This window comes from Dipodomys ordii, unplaced genomic scaffold, assembly GCF_000151885.1.
Source record: "Dipodomys ordii isolate 6190 unplaced genomic scaffold, Dord_2.0 Scaffold37, whole genome shotgun sequence".
In the NCBI taxonomy this organism is placed as follows: Eukaryota; Metazoa; Chordata; class Mammalia; order Rodentia; family Heteromyidae; genus Dipodomys; species Dipodomys ordii.
The window spans coordinates 5,603,395-5,621,765 of NW_012267253.1; the positions used below are offsets into that span (position 1 = coordinate 5,603,395).

The 18,371-nt window shown below is 41.6% G+C and overlaps 1 protein-coding gene across 1 annotated transcript in view; it reads left to right on the forward strand.

The window, feature by feature from the left end:
• Positions 1–18,033, forward strand: part of Camkmt (calmodulin-lysine N-methyltransferase) — a 350,451-nt gene extending 332,418 nt beyond the window's left edge. Inside the window, exons 9-11 of the mRNA XM_013017890.1 lie at positions 1,810–1,873; positions 11,762–11,893; positions 17,535–18,033. Coding sequence (XP_012873344.1) covers positions 1,810–1,873; positions 11,762–11,893; positions 17,535–17,612 — 274 coding nt within the window. The 3' untranslated portion in view covers positions 17,613–18,033. The remainder of the gene's footprint in view (positions 1–1,809; positions 1,874–11,761; positions 11,894–17,534) is intronic.
• Positions 18,034–18,371: the final 338 nt, after the last annotated feature.

The window sequence follows — 18,371 nt, forward strand, 5'->3', positions numbered from 1 at the left end:
TAGAGCGCTAGCCTTGAGCTGAAGAGCTGAGGGGCAGCGCCCAGGCCCAGAGTTCAGGCCCCACGACCGGACCCAAAAAAAAAAATTTTTTTTGAAAAAAAAAAAAGATGTGTGTGCCTCTGGCATTTGTATTTAGTTGATATGTTCTTATGTCTGACTCATTTCCCTGGGAGAGTGTAACTCCCATAAGGACAGACTAGAGCCTCTTTCTTGCCTAACTCTTTACTGATTTTCAATGCTGTACATACAGTGGGAAATCCATGATGCTGGCAGCAAACATCCTGGACATTCCAGGATTTTCAAAGACTACGCTAGAGTTTGTCAGGCCATGGATCCCAGTTTGGGGTTCAGAAAATAGTGATCCCGCCAGATGCCAGTGGCTTACACCTGTAATCTGAGCTACTCAAGAGGCTGAGATCTGAGGATCATGGTTTGAAGCCTGCCCAGGCAGGAAAGTCCATGAGACTCTTATCTCCAATAAACTATTCAGAAAAAGCCAGAAGTGGTGCTGTGGCTCAACTTGTAGCACACTAGTCTGGAGCTCAGGGACCGCTCCCAGGCCCAGGGTTCAAGCCCCAGGACCAGCAAAGAAAAGAAAAATATGGTCCTCACCAGTGGATATTGTTGACATCCTGGCAGCTTCATCTTCTCTTGCTAGCTGTGCTGTACCATTCTCCAGATGCTGTAAGAATCACATGTTGGAAGCCAGCTTTTTACTGTGTGCCTTCAGTATTGGGTACTTTCACCCCTCCCTGCTCAACTGCATCCCCTGGAAATTCCCCGTAAACGTCTCTAGTGTCTTAGTCCATTTTGTGCCATTATAACAGAATGTAGAAACTGGATAATTTATAAACAACAGAATTAAGATGCCGGCACATGTGGTGTCTGGCAAGAGCCTGGGCTTTTCCTCCAAGATAGTCCCTTGAAGGTCGAAGGATCCCTATGCCTCACACGAGAGAAGACCAGAGGGCAAAACAGGGTCAAACTCCTGCCTTCCCAACACTATTGCATGATGAATTGAGTTTCCATCATGTGAATTTGGAGAGAGATGTGAAAACCATAACACTGGATATGGCTAAGTTAACTAACTTGTCATCACCTGCCAAGTAACCTGACCTTGAGTCAGTGAACCTGGAAGACCAGGTGAAGAAACTTGTGTTCTAAACTTCCAACACAAGGCCTGGTGAAGACAAGTATACTGAGCCAACCGCAGGGACAACAGAGCAACAGAAATGCTGGAGAGACTAGAGAATAAAGAAAAGTCAAAGTGAGTGAAAAAGAATCAATATGAAGGTCAGAGGAGAAAACCTATGCCATAGTTCAGGAGCTGTTCACTCCTTGGTCACTGGTTGAGTCTTACCTCAGTGCTTTTACTAGTGACTGGGGGAGCGGGGAGGCATACATTATTGGCTGACACCTTTCTAGGTGGGTTGGTGCTTTCTTTTTAGAAGGCAGCCTCAACAGCACCCCAGGTGGGTAACTCTAGGGAAGACTGGGCTCTAATGAAGGCAATAGAGTGTTCCATGTCCACCAAAGAGCAGCTTAGAAATTTGTAAATATGAACCTATTATCTAGTCATGTGTGAATTCTGGTTATAGCATGTTGAGGGCTTAGACTTAGCTGGATAACACTGACATGTATCATCTTTATTAATCATCTTTCACCAGTGAGAACACTCCAGTGGAGGGAAACAATCGCTTTTTTTAGTGTTGAGTAAACATGTGTAATTAGCTTTGTATGTAGTACTATTAGTGTCATTAAACTTGTAGACCCAGTTTAATCTGGATTCTTCTCTCTTCTCAATGTCAGCCTCTTTCTGGACCAGTACAGAGCCAGTCTTGTTGATGCAGTAAAGAGATTACTCCATTCCACAGTAAGTATGTCTCTATTTTCTCCTGAATACTGGCTACAGAATAATTAGTCTGTGCACAAAGATGGAGAGAGTAATGGAATGGCAGGATTAATGTCATGTAATACTTTAATACTTATTATGTCCAACTTCAATTGGGTCTTCTGATCTATCAGATTCTTTCATAATCATAACTAGGAAACTTCTTACCCTTGGCCTTCTGATAAGAAACACAGTGGGTAGTAAAATAAATGAAACTGCTTCAAAGATAGTGTGAGATTATTTTTATCAAAGAATTTCTTGAGTCTTTTCCTTTGATAACAATATCTTCATATTAAAGTGGAAGTATGATATTGAAAGTTTTCTGTTGACTTCTGTCATTTTTAATCCCTTCAATGGTAACCTTTGTCATTGGGTATTTATTTACTGCAAAAGAATACTTTCTTCTTTTTATTTCTGTTCATGGTAAAGAAAAAGGACTTTCAGATGAATCTGTATATTAAAAGTTCTTTGCTTTAAAAGGAAGCCATTATTTACATATTATAAACATTAGGTCACAATGAAACCAAGCATGGCATAAAATATTGTGCACATTTTTACATTTATATATCCATTTATGCCTGTGAGTAAATTACAGAGTTTGTATCCACTCTTATTTTGTTGGGCTGTTATACTAAGCTAGGAGGTCCTGCAGCCTAAACGGAGAGTTAATATACATCTATTTAAAGTAAGGAAATGAGTTTAAAGCTCATGCATTTAAAAAAATCTTATAAGTATATAAGACTCTTGCTGTGCCACAGGAATCTAAAATAGGTTAACAATATTAATGTAATCTAAGATAGTAACTCTACATTTATCTGAGATGACTGCAGTGTGCATGTGTGTATATATGTGTATGTGTGTGAGAGAGAGATTGTGAGTGTGTTTTGTTTCTAAAGTTTTGTTTCTAAAAATATTTTTGTAAAAGACTCTAGGCTTCTGACTTCAGTAGACTTATACACTAATGCCTTTCAATGTTTCCTTTATATCTATTTCACATTGAAGGGTCCCAGAGCAATTTGATAATCATCCTGTGCCTTACACTATTGCTTTTTATTTTGTTATCTCTATATAGCTTAGGAACTTTAAATAGGCCTTTCAGAGGAATAACCCCAGCTTCGCAGTGGCAATCAGTGCAATTAAACTGTCCACCTTAGTTCTCCCTGAGACATGGGTAGTAGGTCTCAAGGCAAGGGAGGAGCATGTGCCAGGCTACCATCAGCTGCTGCCACAGTCGAGGAGGCTGCCCAAGGTAAGGGTCAGAGTAGGTAGAGCCTCTTCTGGGCCTCTTCATCTCCCTCATTATCCTTGGGTGATTCTTGCAAGCATTTGCAAGACCAAGAGTCTCACGGTGTACATGGAGATTGTTGGATGCAAAGGCCTCTATGAAAATGTCTTATCTATAAATACAATGCTTTCAAGGACTCCCAGATCTCACGCTACACAAACAGTACTTCACTCATCACCAACACCCCTTCAAAACCTATTTGTAGCAAATACTCCATTTTGCAGCAGATTTGCATGATTTACTTAGGATCTATTGTGAATCATTCACATGATTTACAATAGAAAACTGCCCAAGCTATGAATAGAACTAAATGCAGATTGGACTGGAATCTCTAACAGCTCTTCCATGCCCTCTCTTAAACCCTGAACCATGTTCTCCCTGTCTCAAGTGTGGCTCCACACAGTAGCCGTCTCTGAGCTAGGAGAGCAGCCATCACACTGACAGCCAGTACGCACCCTGAACCCTGAAGGCAGGGCCCTGCAGCAGGTGATCCTCCTTCTCTATGAGGAACTGGGGGAGTGAAGTAGAGCTACCACCCCCTCCCCCAGCAATGGGAGCAGCAGGAGGCCTCCTTGGGCCCTTCATGGGATGATCCATGCCCAAGTATCTGCCCTAGAAGTGCAAGAGAGCCACCATTAGAGGGGGGATCTGAGTTGTGGAAAGCACATGGGCTTACTGAAAATACCACCTGGAATTTCATCCTTGTAGGAAGTCTGGGGAGGTAGAGAGCTTGTGCCCCTGGACCTCCACCCAGTTCCACCATAGTAGGGTCACATAGACTTTGCCATACACAGTCTAAAAGTCCTATATCTTGCACGGTGGGCCATAAGGGTTCCCACAGAACTGGACTCTCCTCTTAAGTGCTCAGGGTTCACAAGTCTATGTTCAAAGGACTTCCTCCAGTAAGTAGACAAGTTGTGGCAATCACAGTTCAAGACCAAGATCATAGTCAAGGTTTTACTACATTATAATTAGAGCTGGTTTTAATGTTCTTTATATGTATCTCTTGAGCTGATGGTTTTATGGCCAAAAACTGAAGGTACCACAGTGGCTCACCAGACAACATGAGTGGTAGATCCTGAATGCTAGGTGATTGCAGGATACTACAGGTTCTCCAGATCCTGAGCAAGAACCATACTGTAGCCAAATGCTTCATGTTCACAGAATGACCCCATTGTGATTTGGACTCTAATGGCAGAGAACTTAGGCTCTAATCTGCCCTCTGCCATTGACTGGACTCATTTATGCTCTAGGAGGTAAAGTGTGATGGCTAGAAAGACTACTGTCTGCATACAAAACCCAAGTCTACACTTACTAACAACCTGGACCCTGAGTGTCTTTACCTGTAAAAAGGTAGGACTAAGCAGGTATGGTGCTATATATCACAGTACTTCAGGGCTGAAGCGTGAAATCATGAGTTTGAGATGAGCCTGAGCTACTTAAGGAGGGAAAACAAAAACAAAAAACAAACAAAAACGACCAGGACTACTGCCTGTGGGCTACTGGAAAATATTTATATATGTAAACTTCTGGCAGTGTGAGGTACACAGGAGATGCTCATCTATTGATGAGTGCTTTCCTATTGATATACCAACTTGTAAAGTTCAGAAATGAGACACTTGTCCTAAGGGGTGCTAGTCTGCCTGATAGGAAGTTGAATTGCAGGGCTAGTTTAGTACAAATAGACCCTAGCACCTCTCATTTTGCCCCTGTTTTCTTCAAGAAAGAGAAAGTGAGGAGGGAGTCCATCTTAGCTCTAACAAGGCTCTACAAATTCTGAGATCTTACGTCCTATTGCAGAGAGGTTTCTTGGGCTGTGACTTGGCCTCTGCCTTTCACTGCACTCATGCTCTGAAAGCCTCAGTTTCTCACTTGTAAATAGCAAGTGAACAAGCCCATCACTGTAGTGTCCATGACTGGCTATGAATATCTGTCCAAGATTTGTACTTGTTACCTTACAGAAAAACTGCAAAGACTCCTGACCATGGTAAACACAGGATATGGAAACTTCTCTCCAAGTGTTCTCCTTGGAGAAATAATGGCAGGCAGGAAGGATGCTATTTTCTTGACCTGGACTTTGGGGATTTCTACACATACCCAGGCCTGCTGTGTCTCCAACACCACCCCCCACCCCACCCCCAAACATGTCCTGAATACCTGGGCAGCTCTCTATTGTCCTTAGGACTGCCTACCTAGATAAAGAGGACACTTTCATTATGGACTGAGCAGTAAGAGAGGGAGATGACTGCACTGGCAAAAACAATGGTAGTTTTAACCCTCTCTGCCCACATCTGTACAAACCTCTGCTGTTCTTATCTCAGGGAAACTGCCTTGTGTAGGTGGGCTTAATTTGATTGTCTGAAATAGTGGGAAAAGATCTTTGTTCTTTCATGCATGTGTTTCTAACGCATTTATAAGATTATCTCTTTGTTGCTTTGTATGTCCCTCCCCCACAGTATAACCCCTGCTCTCACTATATTTGATGTCAGTATAAAATAAAAAAAAAAAAAAGATACTTGGGTACCTGCAAGTCCTCATCTGCTCTTGAAAAAAAAAATGCTGTCTTCAGCCACCCCTGGCTCACCAGCCTGTAGGAGTAGTGCACTGGAAACATCGATTATAGCAATAGGTTCTATTGTTACAACCCCTAGATGGTTTTAAGACCTCCAGAACAAGAGCCTACAACTAAGAAGTCTTTGCCTAAGGCCCTTGCCAAGTGCAGAATCTGCATACATAAGCTGTCTTCCCTACAGAGGACATAGACCTGAGGTAGCTTCTGCCCACAGGAACTGCTAATGTGGTTGTGGAGACATACCATACCCACAGGTGGAAACACAGGGGATGGCACAAAATACAGCCCGAAGCTGTTGGTACTTGTTTTATGAGTCTTTCGAATTTATACCTTTGATAGAATAAGAGACGTTCAAGGATTTCGACTCAATTTTGGTTCACCACGTATTTATGAAGCCCCTCTGCCTGCCTAGCATTGTGCTGAGGAGCTGTGGAAGGGATGTGAATGTGAATGGTGAGTACCATGAGACTCACAGTATAGCAGAACAGTTAATACAGGAGCTACCAGGCTTTACAATGCAACCTGGTGGTAGTTGGCCAAGAGAAAGCCCAGAGAGTGAGTAAGTACCCCCAGAATATTTGCTAAAAGGTAATTGTGTCCACTTAGCCTTGGGTTGTCAGAAGGGCATTTTAAGTCTCAGAGGAAGGGGACAAACAGTAGCATTCCTGGTGGAGGGAACAGTCATGCTCCCACATGGAATATGAAAAACATAATGTATTTGGGGCCACAGGAAGTTTGCCCTGTCCATCTAGTATGGGGCTTAGGGTTAAGAAGGGTCAGGAGGGGAGGGAGGAATTGGGAAGGCGAGCAAAAGGATGGTAGAGAAAAAAACAAAGGAGGAGGCAACGATGCTTGATAGGAAATGGACTCATTACCTTACTCATGGAACTGTAACCTCTCTGTACAGAATTCTTACAATAAAAAATATATACCAAAAAAAGAAGGGTCAGGAGATAAAGGGAAAGATCTGGTTTGAGGATATTTACCATGTTATGAAAAGCTAAGAAAATTATGGTGAAGAAACTGGACTTTGTTGTGTGGAAGCCATTGAAAGTTTATGACCAATGGTGTGCTCCAGTGTTCTAGAAAGGTCACTCTAGTCACAGAAAAGATGCTACATTGGAGTAAGTGAGAACATGAAAGTAGCAAGTCTCCTCCGGGGTTCAGTATGGACCAAGGTCTACCTGGAACTATCCATTTCATAGTTAATAAACAAGATGAAGAATAGCTAGTCACTGAGAGATTCATTGAACAAGTGTGTGTTGAATGCCTCTCAGATGCTAGACACGGGGAGGACCTAAGGATAGAATACAATCAACATAATCCTGCCCTGAGGGAGCTCACCCTCCAGTGAGAGACACTGTGAGTGAAGTGAGCAGTTTGCCACCAGTGAAGGGCAGAGCAGAGGTGCAATGCATGCCGCAGGGAGTGGATGTGACTCATCTGGAGAAGGAGACCAGCAGAGGCATCGGGAGGTCAGAGGTTTTCTAGCTGGTTGCTGAGGAATGAGAAAGAGTTCACCAGGCAAAGAATTAGAGGTAGGAAAGGCATTGTGGGTCAGGTGAGAAACACATAGAAAGAGAGAGAGATACAGGAGATACAGGAGGACTGCAATGATTCCATTGGGACTAGATCCTACAGTGAGAATGGAAAGCAGCAGGACATGGAGATGTTGCTGTAGACATGGCTCAGGTCATCTGGGGCTTGCTTGCCATCCCCAAGGAGGTCAGCCCCGTCAACATGGTTTCTAAGCCTTGTGGCAGAAACCCTTTGGTTACAAAATGTTTAGCTAGCACCTCAATTAAGGAGATAAAAGTAGAGATGTAGTTCTGTAGTAGAGTGCACACTTAACCATTCACAAGGCCCTTGATTGAATTCCTAGGAAAAGGAGGAGTTTTAAATAGGTCTCGTGCACGCTCTAGGTCACCCTTGAACCAATGCGGAATACACCTGGAGAACTATCTGAGGCATCTAAAATCAATGCAGGTGATAAGATGCGGCACTGAAGTCTGGGGAGACAATAGCATGATTCCCAGGGATCCAGATTCACTTAAGGGTAATGAATGTGGAAGTACTTAGTATCTAGCAGATACTCAGCTCAGTGTGGCTGTGAGGTTTGGTTTGACGGGTAGTTCTCTGAGAATGGCAAGGTTCGGGGTCAAAGATAATGAGCTCCATTTTAGATTGAATGAGTTAATCAGAATATCCACATGCAGAGATAAAAAGGTACATGGAAGCCCAGTGCCAATGGCTTACACCTATAATCCTAGCTGCTCAGGAGACTGATATCTGAGTATCGCAGTTCAAAGTCAGCCTGGGCAGGAAAAACCATGAGACTCCTATCTTCAATAAAATCCTCAGAAAAAGCCAGAAGTGGTGCTCTGGCTCAAGTGGTAGAGTAGTAGGCTTAAGCACAAAGAGGCTCAGGGACAGCATCTAGGCCCTGAGTTCAAGACTCAAGACCGGCCAAAAAAAAAAAAAAAATGACACATGGAAATAAGGGTGTGAGCCCTTGGCAATAGTGAATGCTATAATTAAATACTTGAGAGGCACTAATATATAAGTGATAGTTGAAACCATGGGCTCAGTACAATAGCTTAACATTATGTACAACATAAAGAAAAATTAAGCAGAGCCACTGGCAATTGAGAAGTAAATGAATGAAAAAAGCCAGGAAAGTAGACGGAGAAAAATGAGAGAAAAAGAGGAGAGGCAGCAGAGGAAGGCAGCATCTCAGAAACCAGGTAGAGAAACAGAAAATAAGCCTAAGCTTAACCGTGTAATCAGTGCTTAATAATCAGTTGCCTGGAGATGAAAAAGAAATAAAAGCATTTCATTGACATAGCACATTCCTTTTAAAATAAATCTGAAGTATACTTATTTTTTCCCAGAAGTACACAGCCTTTAATATATGAATATAGGGTAGTCTAGCAAAATAACAACGACGGCGCTCACAATATAAACAAGTCTATTGTTATTTAGTGGAACTTCTTTATCTTTTCCCCAGGGATAAATGAATTCCCTCAAATTTCTGCACATCCGTCAAAATCTTACATTCAATTGAGTATTCATCCTGACTTTTAACGTGATTATGTGACTGAGTGCTTAGAAAATTGTGCTATGGTAAATTGAAAATAACTTTTCTCAAGTGATGGGCTAATTTGAAATCTATATTGTCTTTCTTGTTTGCAGCCTGAATCATAAGGCATATTCCTCTAGTTGTACTGCTCCCCAGATGAAGTACCCTGCTTCCCCAGAATACTGGAGAGAGAAGGGGTTCTAAACCCCTTCACTGCAGGGTAGGACAGAGGCTGGCACTCAGCAGGACTCAGCAAATGTTTATGGAATGAACATGTATTATTTTCCCTTCTAAATATTATTCCACATCTCCAAAATGTCTGTATTCGCCTAAATATAAAAGGAAACAATTTAAAATTCATAACTGAGTAATTGGAGATGAAAATAACTGCTCTCCCTTCTTTATCATGGGTACAGGACTGGCATAGACTACTGCCCTCTGATACCCACCATAGCACGGACTAACAACTTCTTGGAGAAAAATCTTTTCAAAAGAATGTGGCCTTTGAGTTCCCAAGTTCCCATGCATTTTTCAGCTTATTCACCATCTGGATTTAGTTTAGATTTTTCTCAGCAAATATTGACTGAGTGCCTACTTTATACGAAGTGCTGAGCAAATGCACTAAATAAAGCATCATTAGATCCAACTTGCATGGAGCGTGAATTCCAGCCAGAGGAGACAGTCAATAACAAATAAGGATATGATATATGTCTGAGGTGACAAGTGCTAAGAACAAAAATAAAGCTTCAGTGTTCAAGGAAGCAGAGAGTTTTGGAAGAAGGAAGCTTCTGTTCTAGATATATTGGTTAAGGAAGGACATATGAACTGAGCTCTAATGTAGGAAACATTTGGGTAGAACACATAAGCTTACGCCTTACTGCTCACCCCCAGCCCTCACGTAGGTTGGATGTGAGGAGCATCAGCTTTGTGAAACATCAGATGAAAGCAATCTGTGATCCTCTAACAGTATGCTTTATAGCTCAGATAATAGCTAGTAAAAAATTAACTCTCGGGCTGGGAAGGTGGCTCAGTGGTAGAATGCTTGTTCGATTCCTCAGCACCACATAAGCAGAAAAAAGCCAGAAGTGGCGCTGTCGTTCAAGTGGTAGAGTGGCTAGCCTTGAGCTGAAGAGCTGAAGGACAGTGCCCAGGCCCAGACCGCCCCCCCCTCCAAAAAAAATTAACTCCTTACTGGGTACTGGTGTCTTATACCCATAATCCTAGCAACTCTGGAGGCTGAGATCTGAGGATCGCAGTTTGAAACCAGCATGGGCAAGAAAGTCCATGAGACCTATCTCCAGTTAACTACCATAAAGCCAGAAAAGGAGCCCTGGCTCAAGTGGTAGAGCACTAGCTTTGAGCACAAAAGCTCAGGGACAATGCCCAGGCACTTAAGTTCAAGTGTCAGGGAACGCTTCATTTGAAATTGTAAGACAATATTTGTAGGTGACTTTAAAATGAAATAACTTCATTATTCAGAAATCCAGAATGGCAATTCTTAGAATTGATTTTTTAAAAATGACCTACTGATCATTCCTTCTGAGAGAGACAGACAGACACACACACACACACACACACACACACACACACACACACACGGAGAGAGGGAGAGAAGGAGGGAAAGAAAGAAATGGAGGAGACCATGTATTTTATCTAATTTCACATAGAAATGAATTTTTGCCACTAAGTTAGAAAACTGCCAGAAAATACCAATTAATACTGGAAAAACAGACAGAACCTTAAGTATAGTGGCATGATTAATACTGCTACAATTATGTGCCTGAGTGTTTACCTGTCCATGTAAACATAGCATGACATTGCTGTCCTTCACAGTGTATAAGCCTATTTTCTTGCAGGTAAACAAGGGAGGAAGAGGTAGCACAGTTGGGTGATATAGATTTTTCTAATCTTACATGAGGATAGCTTTCTTTTCAAATTATTTTTCACATTCACCAGCTCATTTGATCCTTACAATTTGCTGGAGGGAAAAAGACCAGTTAGGCTTTGTTCTTCCCGTTGGATGGATGAGAAGACTCAGCTGGTCAGCTCTGAGGACTTAGGGTTCCTCCATTCAAAATGTGGAGGTTGGACTGCATCATTGCCGAAGTCCCTCTAGCTCAGCAGTTTGGTGATTTGCTTTCTGATTGTCATGAGGTGATCCAGCTGTGTAACGGTGAACATTCTCTTTAAAAGTTCAGTATCCTCTTTGTTCCACATTTCCTCCTTACGTTCTCCAAACCCTTCTCTGCTTGTTTAATCATCTGGAAAAATGCAATGTCTACTGTATGAGATTTTAGAGAAGATTGTGGAAGGGATTTGAGAGAGGGTTTGCGAAGGGCCTAGCACAATGGTAGCTGCCGTTATCATTGTCATCACTGCTACCAATAAGGAGACAATGGAGTGGAGAGAAGGAGCATCACATGGTCAAGTGAATGAGTTTCTGATCACCTTTGCCAAATTATGCAGCCTTTCTGAGCATCCTGTAAAATAGACCTAATACCTGCAACATGGGGCAGGTTGGAGACGGAAGGAGATGATGTATACATGGACGTCTAGCCTCCTGTCTGATACATCCAAGATGCTCAATAAATGGATGGTAGGTGTGAATGGAGTACCACATTTCATAAGAAACTAGGATAAAGCCCGGAATGGGTCCTCAGTTCAAGGACAGCCTGCATTGCCATAGAGAATTCCAGATCAAACTAGGATGATCTTAAAACACACACACACACACACACACATGTATATTTCCTTATTTGATGTATATCTATCTTGGAAATTAGTCTCACTGTGAATGTGCATCCTGCATAGATGTCTCCAAAACAATCGAGTTTTTCTATCCCAAAGCCATACATTAAATGCTTTGACCAATGTCTGCTATGTTTGATTGCCTTCCAGTTTTAAAATGTGTGAATTTCTCTTTTAACGTTCTAGGGGAAAGCAATGGTATTTGCTCCACGCCGAGGGAATACTTTAAACCAGTTTTGCAATCTAGCTGAAAAAGCTGGTTTCTCTATCCAAAGACATGAAAATTATGATGAACACATTTCAAACTTCCACTCCAAGGTTAGTTTTCTGCATGTGTTAGATAACACTTTAATCCGCATTGCATTTTTAAGAGATCATGGTCTTTTTGGCAGGTAACTTAAATATTTGATTAAAGTGTTCCTTAGGTATGTTGCTTCTGAATAGCTATTTGTATCTGATTATTTTGTGTGGTAAAGCCATCTTTTATCTTTGTGTGTCTAGAAGGATTTTACAGAAACCATTCCTGTTTACCTCTTTCTCTGAAACAAACTAATCTTTTCATTCATAATAGACTAATTTGTAAAATGCAAAAGGAGGTGACATAGAATGAATGATAAACATGCATTTGTATTTTAATGAAAAACCTTCGGCTTTTAAGTAGGTTAAATGCTTAGCTGCACTGAAATAAATAGAAGGTGAGTGTCTAATTGTATCATGTTGGACTGAAAATCTTTATCTCTGCTTGCTTTATGGCTGGGTCAGTGGGCAGTTTGAGACTGTTCAATTTCACAGTTGTGGGGTTATATGTCAGATCGAGGCGCTACAAGATTTAGGTCAAAAGCACTTATCAGAGAGTGATTTCTAAGCCTGCTTACATAAAGCAATGTTATCAGCCTTTTTATTATTTATGGGTATAGGGCAATATAGGACACTGAGAGGCAAGTATTCCACTGAAAACTTTTTAAGATCCTCATGTTTTCTAGTAACGTGTCACAGTGACTGGTTTACCAAATTTTCTTGTGCAATTTTGTGCCTTACAGAAATGTCCCTTTGCTGAGCTGCTTTGACCTTGGCAAGAGACTTGGACTAGTTGTGCTTTCATAAACTGTGACTGCATAAACTGACTTAAAGCTTGACCTTAATCTTCTCCTGGGACAATGAGAATTGTTAATTATTATTCACGACTATACTCTAATGTAGAAGTGGGTTTTTGAAAATGTATATATAAAATTCATCTGATCTCCAAAGCAAAACAGAAGTCTCCTGTTCTAGAAATGGATTCACTGCTTTGGTTCTTTAGGGCTGGCTCTGCTTAGCCCAGAGCAGGGGAAAGGTAGGGGAAAAGCTTTGCATACTGAAAGAGTTAAATCATAGCCTCTCACTGGTAGAATGAAGCACATGACTCACAATCAGAAAATGAGAACACAAGGGCATGTTATTCAGATCTTACCTGCTCCTCCAGAGAGAGGTTTTCCCCTTTCCATCCCTCTCCAGGTGGGGGAGGGGACAACAAAACAGTACCTCTGAGGACTTTACCTGGTGGAGAAAGGGTCTCTCCTGACCCCCTGGGCTCCTCCACCCAAAAGGATCTACAAAGATCAGATGATGGCAGCTTCAGTGTCATTGCATTCACTTGCACCCTAGAACAACAAGCACTTTCAGTTTCCCATTGACAGCTTAGGAGAGCAAAGGTGAGAGTCTTTCCAGCAGTGGGGGTGTTCAGCTTTGCCCCAGAGACCCTTTGTCTCCTCCTCCCTAAAACATCTCAAGTGTGTTAGGTCACATAAAGCCTTGAAGTCCTTGGTGCCAACTCTCTTTTGTGTAGTACTTGAGTATAACTCCCTAGTGGATAGCAGCCTCCTCTTTTTATTTCCAGTGCTGTAAGACTAGTACTTTGCTCAGTACTACACAACCCTCAAATGCAAACACACCTCTTCTACACCATGCCTGTTAGTACTCCATAAATCATCACTGCCTGATTGGTCCCACAAAAAAAATAATCAACTAATTTCCATAAATAACCAGTGGCCTTCATTTTCCTCTTGATAATTGCTTACAAGTCAAATTCCACACCTTGCTGATAATGGCCTAAGAAATAGCTCTCTTCCTTCCTGACACAGGGAGTAAAACTTGTTTGTTTTGCAGGAAGTAGAACCTAGGAAATACTCTGCAGAATTAGAATGCCCTTGGTAAAAGATAGAAGTCCGCACCTATGATGTATAGAGAAGATCTTCGTTGTTATTGCTGCTCTTATTATTAACGATGAGAGCTCTTTCAGCTGGTTTGACATCCTGACTGTAGCTGCAGGTACCCAGCTCCATCTCTCTCTAGCCGTCCTGTGTAAGGACAAGGTCTGGCCCAGAGCCTGGGTGGGGTACACGCTGGAGGGAGTCAGGAGTCCCCCGCTCCTCTCCAAACCCAAGTGTCCTTGGGCAGGGCGCGATGGTCAGGGACTACTGAGGGCAGCACCCTGTCTCCTCTTAGACTCCAGGACGTGGAGGGGGCAGGCGCCACTGCCGGGAATCTCCTCCCCGGTGGCTTTTGTTGGCCGCGTGCTAATAGGCAGGGCTTAGAAGTTTTCCATCTTGAGCGGCAATCAGCTTTCTTCCTTCTCCATCTCTGGCCAGAGCTCCCACCCATCGGCCCTGCGACGCGCCTGCTCCCCAATGGAGGAGCTGCGTTTTCCTTCAGGCTGCGTTATCCTCTTAGCCCTACTGTGTTGGAATAGAGCGTAACCAGCTGGAGGACTGTAAGACGCCTGATAATGCCGCTCTTTTCCGCTGTCCTGTCTTAATCTTGTTACACAAATGGTTGTGAAGAGATTCATGAATTTTAATTTTGCCCTCTGCATTAGTGCCTCGCGTCACTCATACACAGCTGCCTTCTATGCCGAGTTTTTCACCCCTCCTCTTACAACAGGGGAGGGGGAAAAATTAGTTACAATCTTGGCAGTAGTGCAAGGTAAAAAAAAAAATCTACAGATTTAGGCAACCACCCATGAAGCTGATTAACAGTCAGTGATCAGGAGAAACAGCTTTGCCTCTTAAACTTTTCACCTCTCATTGTTAACTGTGAAATTTTATTTCCGTTCAAAAGCAAGCCTGTAATCAAAACGGTACCATTCTGCACTTTTCTGCCAGAGCTTTTGTTAAACTGTGCCTACACCAAGCAGCCGGCAGGCTAAGGGACCAAGGCAGCCCAAGGTGTAGTAGGTTTTTTTAAATATTGCCTTTCTCTTCGGTCAGGGAATAGGAAGAAAGGGAAATAAAATAACTTCCCTCTCCTCCCCAAGCCTCTTGTTCACCTCCAGGCTAGGAATCACACTGTACTGCCCTATGGTGACGTTCAAAACCCATAGGAGATGTTCAGATAGCAAATGGTTTACCCAAGTAGAGTGACACGATTTAGAGATTACAGCTGGCTCGAAATGCGTTGATAAAAATATCCTCATTCATGCAAATATTCTTTCCAAACAGAATTTTACAAGCTGTGGGTTTTTAGTTAAAAAAAGAAAACTTTTGCAAAGCCACAAGACTGTTTCTTTTCTATATTTTCGTACTAAGTCACGAAAATAGGCTTGAGCTTGACTGTGAAGTCGGTGCATTGTGTATAAAGCACGGCCATATTGCACTTCTGCTTATCTATTCAAAATGCCACATTACAAGTGGCTGGTGCTTGTAATCTGTGTGGTGTGCTGTTGATAATTGTGGATACTGTAAAGGGTAAACAGTCTGAACTTCACTCCTGCTGCTGCTGCTCCACCGTAGTAAGGCTGAGCGTGTTACATCCAATTATGAAGTAAAGCATAATGCTACTAATAGCAGCTATATAATTTAGTTCAGTCCTCAAAGACCCTGTTTTAACCTATGAAATTGAAAAATCGTTTTACTCACAATTTGCTTTTTGTTCGTTTTTTCCCCCAAGGTGCTTTTTTATTTCTTAAAATTACTACTATTATTAATTAGGCAAAGGAGTACAGTCTGGGTACATGAAATTATTCTTAAACCCCATAACATTCCCCCATCAAAGTGAGTATTTCCTAAGAGCTTTGTGTGTGCTCAAGTACTCTCCCATAACAGACTGGCTTGATTTAGAGAAGGTGCGGTGTGGGGTTGTAATGATGCCTTTGGGGGTGGTGGGTTCTCTCTCATTGCACAGAGGCTCACCGGCAAGACAGAGCTGGCCCCTGGCCCCCTTCAGCAACCAAGCCTCTGCTTTGGCCTCCAGAGGTCAGCATAGAATTCAAGTTAAAAGTGATTTCTAACCCATATTTACAGAAGAATTATTTATCCACATGTTACCTCAGGGACATTATAAAGAGCTCATTTGAGTCTCTGTATATTAGTGCATTGTGAGTGAGTAGGTCAACTGACTCACACTGAGTAATCAACTTTCCCTTATCCCCAATCCCTGAGGAAAGACTTAACTAGCTTGTCCCCTCTAAGCACTGCCCCCCCATTTCACTCTGTAAAATATTTCAGTGAGCTCCCTTTATATCTAGAGCAACTAGCTTTAAAAGGTATTTATAGTAGATCCCACTGAGGGGATATGGTCTGGGAAGTTTGTGAAGTCCCCTTCCTCTGCATTTTTAATCACTGTTACTATTATTTAATCGCTATTACTATAGTGTGACAGTGAGGGGACCTGTGTCTAAGGTCAACACTGTCATTATTTCAGTGGCAACAAATTCCACAAGGAGCTTTCTAAATAGACAACTAATGATCTGTAAACAAACATCTGAGAAAGCAGAAGGAAGTCATTTCCACCACCAAACTGGATTAGAACGTGGTCTGGATTGGGATTGGCTTTCCATTCTCCAGTAGGAAAAGAAGGTGGGCTCATGTCTCTTGTAAGGGAATGTGATCTAGAAGAAATATTTGAAAAGATTTAAGAGATTGTGACTGGGTTAAAATAATAAAGGGATGGTTTTCATGTATAATTAAAATAAATATGTTTATTTTGTTTGTTTTTGTTTTCTTGTGGTATAAGGGGTCAAAACTGAGATCTTGGTGCATGCATACTAGACCTGTACCACAAAGGTATATTCTCAGCTCAGAAATATTTCTTTTTTTTTTTTTTTTTTTCTGTTTATGTGGCACTGAGGAATCAAACCCCAGGGAGGGCTTCATGCATGTTAGGCAGGCACTCTACCACTAAGCCACATTCCCAGCCCAGAAATGTTTATTTCTGATCCGACGAAGTTAAAAAAAAAAAAAAAGAATGAGTAACTGGCTCAATAGCATCAAGTTCAAAAACACTATTTTTAAAAGGAAGAAATTACCATTTGGAAGAATAACTAAATATAACCATAAAAATTATTCTAGCCTCTTGAAGGACTCTAGTTGGGTATTTAAATCTTATCAAAGAAAGGTCCTGAGAATTCCACCTGAACAGTATCACGTGTTGCTGCTATAATTGTTGGAATATGTTCTCCTCTTCGGAGAAAATAAGTTTTGAATTCTTCATCATTATTATTAAACTCCTAAGGAGTACCTGGAGTGCCTTTCAAAGATCTCAGACCCAAAGCACTGTCTCTTGCCCAGGTTTTGCCATGGTCCCCAAGCAGTGATCAAAACGCCTGCCTACCTACTACAGATTGTGGCACTCATTGGGAGTCAAAAAGAACTGAAAGCAGAAGCCTCTGCAACCTGTGGCTGATCTGGGAAGGGTGAAGGATCCCCAGCTTTCCCTCAGTCACAAATGCAGCTTGGGTATTTATGTAAAAAAAGCACTCGATTCTCACCTAAAAAAAAAAAAAAGAAAAGAAAAGAAAAAAGATTCCTATCTTAATCTATAGTATTATCATGCCAATGTCACTGATAACTACTTAGAGCTAATTTTTTCAGAATTGTATAGGTAGACTAAAAGTCATCACATTGTAATCAACCATAATATCTACCTGTAAAAATTCCTAATCTGAAACCCTTATTTTCTTTTTTTTTTCTGTTGTTATTTTCAGTTGAAAAAGGAAAACCCAGACATGTATGAAGAAAACCTTCATTATCCACTTCTGCTTATTTTAACCAAAAATGGATAGAAGATTATGCTTCTCAAAAGATGAAGAAAACAGCAAATGCACAGGGAACATTTTCACAAAAATGGAAATCTATTATTTGTATAGTATGCAGCAGGATCTTGGTTCTCTGAGATCTCTGAGCTCCTAAGACTTGGGGCACCCCCTTTTAACATTCCATTTATGGATTATGGACCCCACCTGCCCTCACCTATAATATTTCTGAGCAATCTTCACCTTCTCTTTTTCACAGTCTGCTTCTTGCTATCCTGTGTCAAACATTTGTTTGTGTTTTTTTTTTAAATATGGGTGAGCATCCTGTCTGAGACTTGAATTTGACAAAATAATTTCCTCTGAAATAGAATTTCTTTTGGTGATTCTTACCACCTTTTCAAAGAAATGAGTCTTTGTTCTATTTTGGTGATGGTTGTTTTTTCATCTACAAACACAGTTAAATAATAAGTAATAAAGAAAAGAAATCACATCTTTCTGATGGCCCTCTAGTTAATTGTAGTCAATCTGTCATCTCTTTGTCTGTCTCTCTGTCTCTCTCTTTTTTTTCCTTTGAAACAGGATGTTTTTTCCCTATAGATGTATAAGAAATGACTACATCAGTCCAAAGCCTCATAAACTGACCGTTTGTCCTCTGGACACAATAGCATGGCCAGCCCTCTGCTCCTCCTCTCCAATTATGTGTGATTAGTCTCAGTGTGCTGTGTCAAGGAGGGGGAGTGTGCTGAGTGCTTATTATCTGTTTAGGTACAAGAAGAGCACATTTAGGCT